Consider the following 15641-nt stretch of genomic DNA (forward strand, 5'->3'; position numbering starts at 1 on the left):
ATTTTTGAAATTTTTATTGGACCACAAATGCCCCTCTCTAAACTTAGAATTGGAAAACAATACAAGTCAAAATTTTTATTTTACATCTTCATTTAATGCTTTTATACTATTATTAAAAGTGTGAATAATGGTGTGGAGCTTTTGTATTAGAATACCCTTATTTTTTATTTTAATTCCTGTGTGATTGTGAGGGCACAAAATGTAATTCAAACTAAATTTCTTCTCATTAAATTCCATCTCATTAAGTTGTATTATTAACTCCTATTCCTTTATTGAATCCTATATTTAAGATATTATTTTCACAAAATAAAAAAATATAAATTTTGTCAATTAGATTTACATGCAATGCTTTTAACGATATAAATACATGTTTTTTTTTAATTTATCCCAAAATGGAACTATTTTTCCATCATGGTGGTGAGTAAGCAATTCAGCCATCTAAGTCAAGTGGGCTAATCCATGAAAAAAATAGAAACTTAATAGAAAACATTTGGACACATATCTAATATTTATATTAATCATATTAAAAGTTAGACATGATAAACAATAATTGTTTTTAACTTTTTATTGATGATATAAATAAAATTCAAAAATCAAAATTAACTAACTGGTGAAATTATTTTCTTATTTGATGGTAGATCAATTCAACACTTCAGATCAAATGTATTAACTTGTGAAGTTATAATTAAATAATAAAATTTTATTTTAAAAAGATAAAACACAAAAGTATACAAAAAATATATACATTATATAGAAAACATCTAGGTATATCTCTATATTAATAAACTATAATAAGTGTGACAAATAAGAATAATTTTATACACAAAAATTTTAAAAATTATAAAAATTTTAAAAGCATATTATACACTATCATCATTATAAAATTTGTCATGTGCAAAGCACGTGAACAAATACTAGTACTTATAGAAGTGTGAATGAGGAGGTATTGGCTTCTGAAAATTTTCTTTACTGAAATACCCCTCTTTTTGAATTTAGTTCATCTCCATTAAAAGGGCGGTTAATGTAATTAAAAGAATACCATTAAGTACATTCAATTACCTCTCGTTAAGTCTCACATTTAAGTCATTAAATAAATCACATTCTCTCTCATTGAATCCAACATTTATACTTTTGTTTATCATCATTAAATTCCACTAATAAATCCATACACAATAATTATTAATAGAACGAAATTTTATATTTTTAAAATAAACATAGAAATGAAAACATATTTTTCATCTAGGTGATGGGTAAATAGTTCAACCATTTGGGTCAAATGGATAATTTTATGATGTCATAAATAAATAATACAAATTTAGAAATATAAAAAATACTTTTGTTTATCATCATTAAATTCCACTAATAAATCCATACACAATACTTATTAATAGAATGAAATTTTATATTTTTAAAATAAACCTAGAAATAAAATCATATTTTCCATCTAAGTCATGGGTAAGTACTTCAACCATATAATACAAATTTAAAAATATAATAAATACAAAAGTATAGAAAAAAATAAAATTTTGAAAAAAATTGACACATTTCTATTATTATATATTTGTCATATTAAAAAATAACTATATAAAATAGGCATAATTTTATTAATGATGGACATCAAATATACAACTTAACACCGATGGAAAATTAAACCGTCTTCCTATCTAGGGGTGGGTTAGTGGTTCAACCTTTCATGTCAAATAGGTTAGCCCATGATGTATATTTTAAAATAATTTTTTTAAATATAATAGTACAAAAAATATGAAACAATTTTAGGCACATATATAATATTATATATTAATAATGTAAACAAAAATAAGTATGATAAATAATAATTATTTTATCAATGATATAAAGGGAGAATGACCAATCAGCCCAGATCAGAATTTTATAGGCCCATAGTACAGGGGGAATGCATCTTGACCGTGAATTGATGCCAAATTCACGGGCAGGATGTAGTTTATAGGGGGGCTGGAATTCAGAATTCTGCATCAGGTGTATCCGTACTTCTCCGATGATATAAATGAAATGCAAAATTTAAAACCAGTTTGAAAATGAAACCATTTCCATATCTAGATGGTAGGTAGGCCAATGATCTAACATTTTGTGTCAAATGGGTCAATCTATGATGTCATAACTAAGTAACAAATATTAAATACATACATACATACATACATACATACATACATACATACATACATACATACATACATACATACACAATTTTCTTGCCTTTTTTCCTTTCTCAACGGGGTCTCACCAAATTAGTGTGACCCCGATTACTGATTTTTGGGAACCCCGTCCTTGGTGTTTGCTTTCCTTTCCCATGTTTTCATTTAAAATAAACACACGAAAAAAAGAATATTCTTCAAATATGCTTCCTTTCCCATCCGTTTCTCAGAACCAAACACACCATAGGAGATGGATATTACGAAACATTTTTCATCTTTTAATAGAAAAAAATTCAAATTGAATATGGAAATTGAGAATAAATAAGATAAAATTCCACAAAAGGGGATTCGGTTTCTAAAACCAATGCCTTCTTTTGTGGGAAGTGGAGGAGAGAATATAGGGGAATTATGAGTGGGACTCTAGTAAAGAGGAGTGGTGCCACATGGCCACATGGGGAGAGGTTGAGAAGAGGAAAGGAGGAAGAGTTAATGAGGAAGGTGGTTGAGAGTGGGAGGAGCTAGGGGTGTTGAGATGGCAAATTGAGAGTGGTGGGAAGGGGGAGAGGAGAGAGTCAAGGAGAACGCAGGGTTAGGGTAAGCTAACAAGGAGAGGCATGGTGTCATGGACCATTTTGCCCCTTCCCACCACTATATCCGCCTGCTGTTATAACTCAAGCCTAGAAGTTTTTGTTCATCGTCTTCCTCCTCCCGACACTCAGATACAGAACTTGGCAGGGTAAGTCTTCTTCTCATCTTCTCATATTCTCTCTTTCTCTCTCTCTCTCTCCCTTCCTCTATATCCGCCTGCTGTTATAACTCAAGCCAACAGCCAACAACGATGCTCTGTCACTACTGTCGTTGCAATGCTGCAAATCCAAACTTAGCCACCACCAATCTCTCTCTCTCCCTCCCTCTCTCTTTATCTCTCTCCCTGCATCATCCGAACCAGTCCCCTCATTGCCCTACTCTATCTCTCGTCTTCCCTGCAATTCGAATCAATAGCGACGCTAGAAACCAACCCCCATTAGTTCTTCTCTCTGGCTCATTTTCCATTGGTCCCTTGTGATTTTTTTTTTTAATTTCCCACCTTTTCCTTTATCCTGTAATAACACAGTCGCCCATTCATTATTAACACCTCCTTGTTCTCCAGCTTCCTCAGTTATGCTTGTCGCTACAACCCAAATGAGCAACAACTATCGAATTTTTTTATCTCCCTAGTAACTCGATCATTTACCATCAAGAATTGATTCTAATGTGTTCTTGTCACTGTTGGTGTTGTTTAGAGGAGGGACACAAGATTCAGGAATTTGGTGGAGTCAAGGCGCTAGTTCAAGATTCTAGTGGCAGTTTTGCTATAGAGGAGAAGAAGAAGAAGAAGAAGGGGAGAGAAAAGAAGGGGCAACCACCGAACAGATTCAATGGTTACCATGCTTGATAGTGATGATGGGGAAGAAGAAGAAATAGGATGAGAGAAAAATCAGAATTGGTGAGGGTAATTTGGTCCATAAAAGTTAACTTTTTCCCCGCTCAGTGTTTTTGTAATTTGTTTGTAAACATATTTGATTTTGTCGATTGAACCAACTTTATTATTTTTTGTAAAAAGCCCTTATTATTATTGTTGTTGTTATTATTAAATTTTGTATTTCATTTTTAGCATAAATAAAAATATTTTTTAACATTTATTTTTATTTAATATAACGAATATACAACATTCAAAATGTTCCCAAATGTTTTCCACAAAATTCTATACTTTTTCATTTTTTGTGTTCTATCTTTTTGTTTAAATATTTAGTATTCAATTATGACATCATGAGTTTCTTTGAAAAGTTGGATCTTTGACCCACCATTTACATAATAAAATAGCTTTGCTTTCTAATCAGTTTTAAATTATATATTTCATCTATATTATATAAATAATTACTTATCACACTTGATTTTTGTTTGACACAATTAATATATAATTTTTTATATATTCTTTTGATTACTTGTATTTTTTTTTTTATTTTTAAAATATTTATTATTTAACAAATATATCACCGATTAATCTATTTGACCTAAAGTACTAACCCACCACTCAAAAAGAAAAATAGTTTGATTTCTAGTTTAACATTAACTTTTGTATTGCATTTCCATCATTGATAAAATTATATCTTATGTATAATGCTAATTTTTGTGCAATATAATGAATGCATGATATTAGAGATGTACCCAATATTTTATTTTTTATATAACATTAGATATGTGCCCAAAATATTCTCTATTTTTTATTTTAGTGATTCTTTGTATTTTCTATTTTAAAAATTTTATTATTTGACTATGACATCATTTTATTTCTCTGTTGATTTTAAATTTGACATTCCATTTTCATCGTTAATAAAAATCCTTCTTACATTTCATGCTTATTTTTTTGTTTAGTATAATGAATATACAATGTTAAAGATATGACCAATTTTTTTTTGTATTATATATTTTATTTACTTATTATTTATATATATTTTTATACTATTAAAATTAATATTTTATATTTAACTAGTAGAATTTAATGGTAAGAAAAATATATCTTAAATATAGGATTTAATGAGAGAATATACCTTAGATATGAGATTTAATGAGAGAGAATAGGAAAATAGTTTTATTTCCAATTGGTTTTAAATTTTACAATCCATTTCCATCATTAATAAAAACATTTATTATTTTTCATACTTATTATTGTTTAATATGTTGAATATATGATGTTAAAAATGTTTCCAATTTTTTTAATTTCAATAACTTTTTACATTTTATTTATTATTAAATTTTATTATTTAATTATGACAACATGGATTGGCCTATTTGACCCAAATGGTTTAATTTCTTACCACTTAGACTAAAATACTATATTTTCTATGTAGATTTTAAAGTATAAGTTTTTATGTTATTGAAATTATTAGTTTAATATGTATGAATTTAATTAATAGAACTTAATGATGAGAAGAAACAAAAATACCTTAAATATATGATTAAGTGAAGGTGAATGCAAGTTAATACCTTAAATGTTGGATTTAATAAGAGGGAATTGAATGAATTAAATATCTTAAAACTACCTCTTTTCAATTCATTTAATATCAGTAATAAATTACCCTAATTGCCCTCATTTTTCATCAATAAATTTAAATATTGAGGGGTAAATTTTGTCCTCAAAAAATTCCAGAAATGTTCTTGAGACTATTCGTTCTTTTTAAAGTAGTATAAATATAAATATGAAGAAACTTAACTTGCATCAAGGAACAATTGTTATGTACTAAAAATGAACTTCCTAGCTTGTAAAATTTGAAATAAAATAAACTCTTACAACCTGGAAAATGCGACCACTAGTCTCTACAGAAGCATGACCACCTATTTTTTAAAAGGTTTTCTCCAAGATTCTCTGGAGAAATTGACAAAAATTAGAGTTCAAGCCTCTTTATGCTTGATTTTTCACACGAAAAATGTCATGTCTGCTTATTTACTTGGTATACAACTACAGGAAGAGAGGGACTCTGGTTGCTAGCTGAAGTAGAAAGCCTTGCTGCTACTTCTGATGGACAAAAACAGAATACACAAAATGACATTCATGCCCATAAACTAAAAGCACTCGAGACCCAGGTGATAATTCAAGCTCCTGAAAAACTGGTGAGTATGTTATCATGATCTTGTTCAAAATTTTGAAACAGCTGACAATTTATATACTTGACATTTTGGATCTCAAGAAGAAAGAAGAAAGTCAAGTTGAGGTTTTAAAGCAAAAACAAAGGAGTGATTAAGCAGCTACAAAGCAATTGCAAGATGAAATACAATTTATCAAGGCACAGAAGGTTGACTCTAATTTTAACCTCCAGTCATCCTGTCCTCTTGTATTATAGCTTATCATGTGATTGTGTTGTTTGCTAATTGGTTATGAAATTATTGTAGGTTCAACCACAAGAGAAGATAAAACAAGAGGTTGAACAATTTTGACATCAATCTACGGGCAGGATTCAGTCTACTCCTAGAAATCTTAGCTCCACCCTGGTGGACTGAACTATACAGCAAAAGATACTTGGTCCCTCATGTTTGCTCTTAGAGAAGCTAATGCTCTAGAGGCCCTCTTTAACCGCTCGTTCAGGTAGATCCCTAGATCAACTAATGCCTTAGCTGAGTTTCTGTTTCCATTCAAACTTGTTCTATTTTCTGTTCCCTGCAGGGGTTTTGCTTAACATTAATAAAATCAGTTTATGATCATTATTGATAAAAAAATATTATTTTCTCTAAATTTAACATTTTCACTGGACTTCTACTACAAGTTTCTGTGACAAGTGCCTTACTCTCAACAATTGTGAAATCACAATAGAACTTTTTAGTGTAATAGTTCCACTTCTAAACCTAACCACATGAGGAATTTGGTATCCATGACATTTCATGTAAAGAATTGTGTTTACACGAGAGAATGTGCTGATAACAAAACATCATCTATCAAAATTAAATTTCGTTTCCAAGGGAGTTTCTTTTCAAGATATAGAACATCTTTGGTCATCTTATCCTATTCAACATGTTTTTAGCCATACCAATACCTTGCATGCAAAGATTTTTGGACTGCCATATTTCTTTGGTTTCACCAAAGAAAAGTGTAACAGGGCAAATAGAGAACCCACTAAGTGACAGTTGGTAAGAGGGCAAGTGGGCCCGATTGTACAAGTAGAAACATAACGACCTAACAAATCTTAATGAATTCTAGGTAAGTTGGCACAGGAGGAGGCCGAACGTCCAACTTGGGTGATAGGAAAGCAAACTGGTCCTAACCTATAGCCTTAGTTAAGAGATCAACCAATTGAAGCTTGGATGGGATGTGAGCTGTAGTGATGGCGCATGACTGAAGATGAGTACGAATAGTTAAGTGGCAATCTATCCTTATGTACTTTGTTTGCTCATGAAACATTAGCTTAGTAGCAATATGAAGAGCAGCCTGGTTATCACAACAGAGCTGCATGGGGCTGAGGATGTTGAAGCCCAAGGTCAGCAAATAAATGTTTGGGTCATAGCAATGGTGAAACAGTTGATTGTTTCTTGGACTTCCACGACAAAGGTGAATTTCCCAAGGTAACAATGTATCCAATAGTAGAACGGCATGTAGATGGACAATTAACCCAATTTGAATCATAGTAGGCCTGAAGCACAAGAACAGATGATGAAGGGAAAATTACTCCAGGTCAGGAGAAGACTTGAGATACCGGAGAATGTTCATAGAAGTATCTAAGTGACGCTGCCGTGGATCACTTAGGAATTGAATAAGGATGTGAACTGAGTACATGATGTCCGATATGTGATAGTCAAATATATGAGGTGTCCAACTAATCTCTTATACTGGTCAGGCTGAGTGATTGGTGGTTTATTATCAGGTCCAAAGTATTGTTCCATAGGAAAAGAATTTGGGCGACAACCAAGCATGCCGACCTCCTTAAGAATGTTGAGAGTATAATTTCGTTGGCTTAGAAAAATGCCTAAAGTAGACTGAGAAATCTCAATGCCCAAAAAATATCGAAGAGGTCCCAAATCTTTGATGGAAAAACAATTGCTAAGACAACATCTAATAGAATCAATGTCACTAGAATCATTTCCGGCAATGATCAAGTCATCTACATAGGCGAAAACAATAAGAATACTAGAAGACCTTATAAGAGTGAAATGAGCATCATTTGTAGAAGATTGAGAGAATCCAAATTGCTTAAAGTCATGGGCCAAAGTTCCAAACCAATTACATAAAGCTTATTTGAGCCCATATATAGATTTGTTGAGTTTACAAACATGCTTGTCACCATCAGAAAGGAGGCCTAGAGAAGGCCACACATAGACTTCTTCATGAAGAGCACCATGGAGAAAAAACATTGTTTACATCCATCTGATGTAAATATCAATGTTGTGTTGCAACTAAAACCAAGAGGCATTGAATAATAACAAGTTTGGCTACCGGTGCATATGTCTCAGTGTAGTCCACGCCCTTAGTTTGTGTGTAACCCTTAGCTACAAGATGCGGTTATGACACTCTATACTAGCATTTGGATTGGTCTTAATCTTATAGACCCACTTACATCCAATTGGAGTTTTACCGGGGAAGATCTGTCGAAGTCCATGTCTTAGTGGACTCAAGGGAAGCTAATTTTGTTGCCTTGTCCTCACGCCAACAGGAGGGTTGTTGGGTTTGTTGGTAGGTAGTGGGTTTAGAAGGAGCTATATGGTCAATTTGACTTAATGCTAGGTTGGGGTGAGAGAGGTAGTTACAGATAGGATGTTGTGTTTAATAAATCAAATTTGGCCCACTATTTTAACCGATCTTTATGGTAGAACACACACAAGGCCTTTTAGTTTTGGTGGTGATCAATGCACCATAGCAGGCCTGGGCTTAAGGACAGTTGTATCAGTATTAGGGGTGCAACTTGGGCCGTTGAGCAGGCAAAGCCCAAAAATTTACATGGGTTGGGGCTTGGATTTTTGATCCTTGGGCTGAGCTCGGGCCCAAGAAGTCATGTCTTTTAATTTTTTGGGTTGGGCCTGGGCCTAGCCCTTAGGTAGCTTGAACTCGGCTTGAACCCAACCAAACTTTATACGTTCATACATACATATGTATATATATGTAATTTTGCATATATATTTACCTATATACATACATATTTACATATATATATATATATATATATATATATATATATATATGTATGTATACATATTTGCACAAATGCATACTTACATGTATAATTTTAGAGCAGATTCATTAATCAACCCGAGTGCATAAAAAATTACAATGTAAGTTGGGCTCGGGTTAAGAAGATTGGGCTTGACCTCGGGCTCGGTCCGTGCTTTGGCCTTAAGCCCAAATTTTAGGGTTGAGTCTAGGTTGACCATAAACCCAGCCCAACCCACCTGACTTGCACCCCTAATCAGTATTATGGGCAACCTCTTGCAATAGAGATGGGCCTGTAACATGAGTCTATTTATTCTGATTGTATCATGGACAAAAATTGTTGAACCATTATCTGAAATCTGAGTATTAGTCTAAGCCTGAAGTGGGCCCATAGTGGAACTATAGAAGATGACCGATCATCTGTTGGTGTTGTGTCATGTAATGTGGCTGATTCAAAGGGGATGAATGGTCATCTCTAAGTAGAAGAGGCACCATAACTGTAGAAGTATTCTCAAAACCGATGAGAGGAAGTTGATCCTAAAAAAGCACATCATCACGAGATACAAATATCTGAGCCATGTTCAAATTGTAAACACAGTAATCCTTCTGGCCTTGTAGATAACCAACAAAAATGCAACATTCAGAACGGGAGTTGAATTTTACCCCTGAACATTAGTCACAAGTAGTACTGACATTTGAAACTCATGATGATCTACTCTAAAGGTGGAGGACTACCTTTTATGGTATTCTTCAAGGGAGGTTTATCTGATTACTATCAATGGTAAAGTGGAAAACCATGAAGAAAAGTATTTTTGGGGTATGCAACAACATTTAATATCTCACTACCTTTCTCATGAGATCAACTTCACCGAAAAACCTGGAGAGATCTGATTCCTATCAAATTTAAGAGAAAATGTTATTTTTAATTAGAAGAAAATTTTGGGTTTACTTGGAAATTTGTCACACTTAAAACCTACTGCCTACTCAAAGATAAATGGCCATGTTTACTTGATTAAGAGAATGTATCTGATTTCTCTGATCTTTAATGGATAGATAGATGCATACTTTGGGATACTGGGAAAATTTAGTGAAAGTTAAGTTCACCTCCCGCTCAGAAGGTGAGAGATTATCTTCTTGAAATATCTTAGTGGACTTTGGACACTTTTATTTCTCTCAAAATTCTCAACTTTCTATGTAGTTATGGAAAAAAAGGGCAAGATGGTTTAAAACATGGGGATTTTTAGGGTTATAAATTCATTCTTTTATATTTTGAAAATATTGGTTGTGCATTATTCTCCAGATGATTTCCTGACTCTCTATCTCAAGCTTGCCTAGGCACTATTGTGTGCTTGAAAATCTTGTTGGTTCCTAAGGCCATGTTTGGTTCAATTCTCATTTTTTCTCATTCTTATCTAAGATAAAATTTTAAAATGGACAAGAATGGGTAAAAATAGGCAGAATGAGAAAATAATACTATGAATCAAACACTTTTTTTCCTAATAAATGAATTCTTTTCAGATTGACAAGTGTCTTATGTTTATCATTTTCATTCTTCAAAAAAAGAAAAAAAAGTTGTGCCAGTATTCTTAAACTGCCAGGTTAGGTCTCCAACAGTCAATGTTTACCAGTTGGCATAGATGTTTTGTAAAAGTGCTTCATAAAAGTAGTTTCATAAATGTGCTTTTATAAAATGTAATTTCATAAAAGTGTTTTTATAAAAGTAATTTCGTAAAAATGCTTTTATAAAAACACTTAGTAAAAATGCTTTCGTAAAAATACTTCTATAACAATGCTTTTATAAAAATACTTTCATAAAAACGTTTTTATAAAAATAATTTCATAAAAATACTTTTATAAAAACACTTTAATAAAAGTGCTTTCATAAAAATACTTATCTACCAATGAAAGAGTATGGACCAGTAAGCACACATTGACTTGCATTGATGTGAACCCATTTGCAAGAGATAAGGTCAGTCAGATACAGCCAGCCATTTTCATTTAAGTGGGACCACCTTCTCTACCAACCCATAATGTTGACTGGTCTCTTCCTATCTATTCTTTTGCTTCCCATGTTACCATCAAACAATTTCTTGCCCAAATCAGCTTGCTTCTAAACCATATGTCTATATATATATATATCTATACTACATTAATTACCATCTCTTTAATCATCACTTAAACCACCCATTACATCCAGCTTGAAGTCTTGAATCCCCATTCGATCCCCAATTAACTGAATGTGCCCACCTCCGACTACTTGATCAATTTGAATCAATAGAGTTGGCCAGTTGGGTATTAAGAATCAATTAATCACATACATAGCCAAAGTCATGTAATTAACAGAACCAAACAAGTGATGAATGGGACCACCTTCTCTACCAACCCATAATGTTGACTGGTCTCTTCCTATCTATTCTTTTGCTTCCCATGTTACCATCAAACAATTTCTTGCCCAAATCAGCTTGCTTCTAAACCACATGTCTATATATATATATATATATCTATACTACATTAATTACTATCTCTTTAATCATCACTTAAACCACCCATTACATCCAGCTTGAAGTCTTGAATCCCCATTCGATCCCCAATTAACTGAATGTGCCCACCTCCGACTACTTGATCAATTTGAATCAATAGAGTTGGCCAGTTGGGTATTAAGAATCAATTAATCACATACATAGCCAAAGTCATGTAATTAACAGAACCAAACAAGTGATGAATCAGCTCAGCCATCCATCTTTTTCAAATTACAATAAACCCGAAAACGCGATAACGTTGCTTCTTTATTTGTCGAGTACTGACTGTACGTAGGACCCAAGTTTTAATGTAGATATTTTGGGAGACATTTATTTATAATCAACAATGGGGGGTTTAGGCGCAAGGTGCCAACCGGCTGGTTGGTGCAGCTTGTAGCCGAGAGATAAAAGATGGGGAATTAGGCTTCACCAACCGAGAACGGATAAATCATAAATGTTCTGTCGGAGACAGATTCGTCTCCTTCCTTAGCCATTGATTGCACAACTTATCTTTATTGCTGACTGCAGAGCTTATTTAGCAAGAATTAATAGAGATTAGAGCTTACTTAGCATCTCATTGTTTAGCCAAATCAGAATGGATTATTAGTTCAACTTGATGGCTGGCTAGCTGTATTACAATTTACATGTTTACATGCCGTGTCCTGTCTCCTGTGGGGTCTATCATAATTCATAACGCCCCACGCCCACGCCCACGCCCACGCCCACGCCAGCCTGTAGAGTTCACATTAAAGCGCTCGCAACTTGTTGGTTCCTTCATTTTCTTTGGGTATTTCTATTCCTTCTTGACGCCTTGAGAAGCCAGACAGGCTTATCAGTCAATTACAGCTTTTCTTAATGCCCATTTTCTTTCCTTCTCTTTCAAATTTGTTGTGCCTACCGGATCCGGTCCCCTCATAACTCATAAGCGCAGCCGACGGCGGCCCGTCACAAGAGGCTTGTATAGTTTGAGTCTTTATTGGCCTATATATGTATATTCCTTGGTCCTCCTCTAACAACAGTAGTGCAAATTGAGCAACAAAGAAAAGCAAGGATAAACGAGCGAGAATGCTGTTTTCATCAGCGTCAGTTTCAGTCCCACCTCTCTCCATCCTCTTCCTCCTCATCTTTCCCTTCTTATTACTTCAAGTTCAAGCCACTGTTCCCCCATCAAAGACCTTCAAGTATGTCAACCAAGGCGAATTTGGTGAGTACGTAGTAGAATATGACGCAAGCTATCGTGTATTAGATGTCTTCACGTTTCCTTTTCAACTTTGCTTCTACAACACCACCCCTGATGCTTTCACCCTTGCTCTCCGAATGGGTACTCGTCATTCTGAGTCCATCATGCGTTGGGTCTGGGAAGCCAATCGTGGCAACCCTGTACGCGAAAACGCTACTCTTACATTTGGCCGCGACGGCAATCTCGTCCTGGCCGATGCCGATGGCCGGGTGGCCTGGCAGACTGCCACCGCTAACAAAGGTATTGTTGGCTTCAAGCTACTCCCAAGTGGCAACATAGTCCTACACGATAAGCAAGGTAGGTTTGTATGGCAAAGCTTCGACCACCCAACTGATACACTTCTGGTAGGCCAGGAGCTACGACCTGGTGGACCCACCAAGATTGTTAGCCGTGTGTCTAGTGTTGATGGATCCCAAGGACCATACAGCTTTGTGCTGGAGCAGAACAGAGTTGCTCTGTATCTCAAGAGTAACAACTCCCCAAAGCCGTTGCTTTACTACTACTCTGAGTTGGGGAGCGGGCAACCGGGGCAAGAGCCCCTGGCCTATGTAAAGTTCAACAGTGAACCTACAACAGAGGAAGCTTATGCTTTTCATTTGAAATTTGATTATGCCATGATCAACTCCTCCTCAGTGTCGAGTCGTATCTGGGCCAGACCAAAATACAATGCCACCTACTCAATGCTTCGAGTGGAATCGGATGGTAATCTTAAGATCTACACCTACAGTGACAAGGTCGACTGGGGTGCTTGGGAAGTAACATTCACCCTCTTTGACAGAGATGGGAGCATGAGCGAGTGTAAGCTGCCTACCAGATGTGGATCACTCGGAGTCTGTGACGATGATCAATGTGTAGCTTGTCCTACGCCTCTTGGCTTGACATGGTGGAGCAAAAGTTGTGCACCCCCCGCTCTTCCTCCCTGCAAATCCAGAGCCAATGTAAATAATTATTACAAAATTGTGGGTGTTGAGCATTTCCTGAACGAGTACACCGAGGGAGATGGTCCAATGAAGCTGGCTGAGTGTAGGGACAAGTGTAACAAGGACTGTGGGTGCTTAGGTTTCTTCTACAGGGAAGAATCCTCCAAATGCTTGCTGGCTCCTGAACTTGGCACTCTCACTAAAGTGTCCAATACATCTCATGTAGCTTTCATTAAGTTCTCTAAGTAGATATCTTAGTGACATGATTAATTAGTTCCTCTCATGCAGATCGATGTAGTCTTGCTTTAAATTTGAACTGAGAAGTTTGTATGTCCGTAGTAAATAGAGTGCAGTTCTGGTCAATTCAGGCTGCTGGTGGAAGAGCTGCCTATTAAATAAGTGTATTTGCGAAGCTATTAATAAAGTAGAAGCAGATATTTTGAAACTTTCATAAGCTCTGCTAGCTCTCTTGTTGCTCAACCTGTTCACAGATAAGATTATTGATAATTTTCTCCCTGTAAAAGTTCTATTTCAGCAAACTTCTGATGATGCTATCAGCCTATCATGTGAAAAGTGAAAACTATTTAGAAATGGGAAATTCAAAAAAGAAGTCCAATTACCTTGTCAATATATATATGCTCAGACCATATTAGCCTCAGCATCTTATAACTTCCCCACCGCAATCTATTGACCATTTGTTATCCATATGGGTTTCTCACTTTAGGCTCAGTTTGGAAGGAGTATAAATACAAATAAGTAGAGTGCAAAATCTTGTATTTTGTATTATTTTATATATATTTACACTGTACATATTTGCATTTGTACTCCTTCCAAATTGAGCATTAATTTCTCTTTCTAGAAGCCATACATGGCAAGTTATCAAATTTGGGAAGATACAAATGTTTGAAAATAACCCGATGGGGAGAAATGCTTGAAACCAAATCTGTCCAATCAAAATTCAAACGTAAATTTGGTACCATGAAGTCAAAATGCCATACATGACAGACTGACTCTAAACGGGAGCACCAAAAATGTCATCCCAAACGCCCCCAAAACAAACCAAAAGAACGTTAAATTCTCCAGGGCAGTAACGTGATCATATTTGGAGCTTCATCGTTTATGTATCCTATTGGTGGTTGGGTAAATGGGTACCTCATCACTCATTAGATCCGGACATAGTAAACCCAGTATCAACCCAATTATTAATTTGTTATTGGGCCTCAAAATAGAGCTGGGACCGTCCAAGAATTACACAATAGGGTTGGATTCGGTCTGTCAGGTGAACTCAGCCCACTGACAGCCCTTTGGAGCAAGATCGTCCCCCACCCGGGCCAAGATCCGAAATCCCATCTCATCCCATGACTTTGCTTCAAATTCCTCATGACCTAAATCCCAAAGCTCCTTCCTCACCTACATCTATTTTTCGATTAAAGAGAGACATTGCTTTCATACATCTCGGGCCAAGGCCCACGGGCTGAGGCTCTCACCCTTTCAAAAGCGTCTTCTATCTTCTTTTCATACTTGAGCTCATTACTGCTGTGTTTTTGATAAGAAGGCAAGAACCATGAATTGTCAAAAAACCTTTGGCGAGGTATCTCTTCCACATACCAACTTGGTGGTCTCGGGTCGGACTTTTATTAAAATTTTAAATTGGCCCAGCCCGAATGCCCAAGCCCAAACCAGTATAAAATGCTAACTTGGGCGATACCCAAATGGGAGGGCGTTAAACTCCCTCTAGTAGATGGGTGCTATTTTGTATTTTCAAATAGAAAAAATTGATACCCAATTCTAGCCCTAATATCTGGGTTTTGGGAGTGGTGAATTAAATACAGATATAAACCTCCTGCATTATATATATATTGATAAGTGGTAAAAAAGGAAGGAAAGAAGCAAAACCCGAAATAAAGACAAAAAAACCTCAAGCAACAGCTCTCATAAAAAATAACCCATCCCAGCAAACCAATCAGTAGCGCAGTTCCCTTCTCTGTAGGTGAAGTTAATGGCAATATATATGGATATGGACTTGAAATCTTTAAGCATTTCCATGGAGGCTCAACTTTATCTTGGAGGGCTTCCATGACTACTAATTTGTGGGCTTGAGGGACTTGGAGAGCAAGT

The 15641-nt window shown here is 35.2% G+C and overlaps 1 protein-coding gene and 1 long non-coding RNA gene across 5 annotated transcripts; both read left to right on the plus strand.

The window, feature by feature from the left end:
• The first annotated feature begins 2694 nt into the window (after positions 1–2694).
• On the plus strand, positions 2695–6505 carry LOC148803744 (uncharacterized). Of its 4 annotated transcripts, none has more exons than XR_016082354.1 (5): positions 2695–2907; positions 3455–3657; positions 5677–5822; positions 5900–6004; positions 6102–6505. It is a non-coding gene; the product is annotated as an uncharacterized LOC148803744 (long non-coding RNA). The 4 variants fall into 4 exon arrangements; XR_016082357.1 differs by having other exon boundaries at positions 5903–6004; XR_016082358.1 differs by having other exon boundaries at positions 5677–5795.
• A 5643-nt stretch (positions 6506–12148) lies between these two features.
• LOC104601718 (epidermis-specific secreted glycoprotein EP1-like) lies at positions 12149–13977 on the plus strand. The gene has a single exon (XM_010265151.3). It carries the CDS (start codon positions 12429–12431, stop codon positions 13770–13772), a length of 1344 nt encoding a protein of 447 aa, XP_010263453.1. The 5' UTR covers positions 12149–12428; the 3' UTR covers positions 13773–13977.
• The last annotated feature ends 1664 nt before the right edge of the window (positions 13978–15641 follow it).

Source organism: Nelumbo nucifera, chromosome 1 (assembly GCF_055504915.1).
Source record: "Nelumbo nucifera cultivar China Antique chromosome 1, China Antique-T2T, whole genome shotgun sequence".
Lineage (NCBI taxonomy): Eukaryota > Viridiplantae > Streptophyta > Magnoliopsida > Proteales > Nelumbonaceae > Nelumbo > Nelumbo nucifera.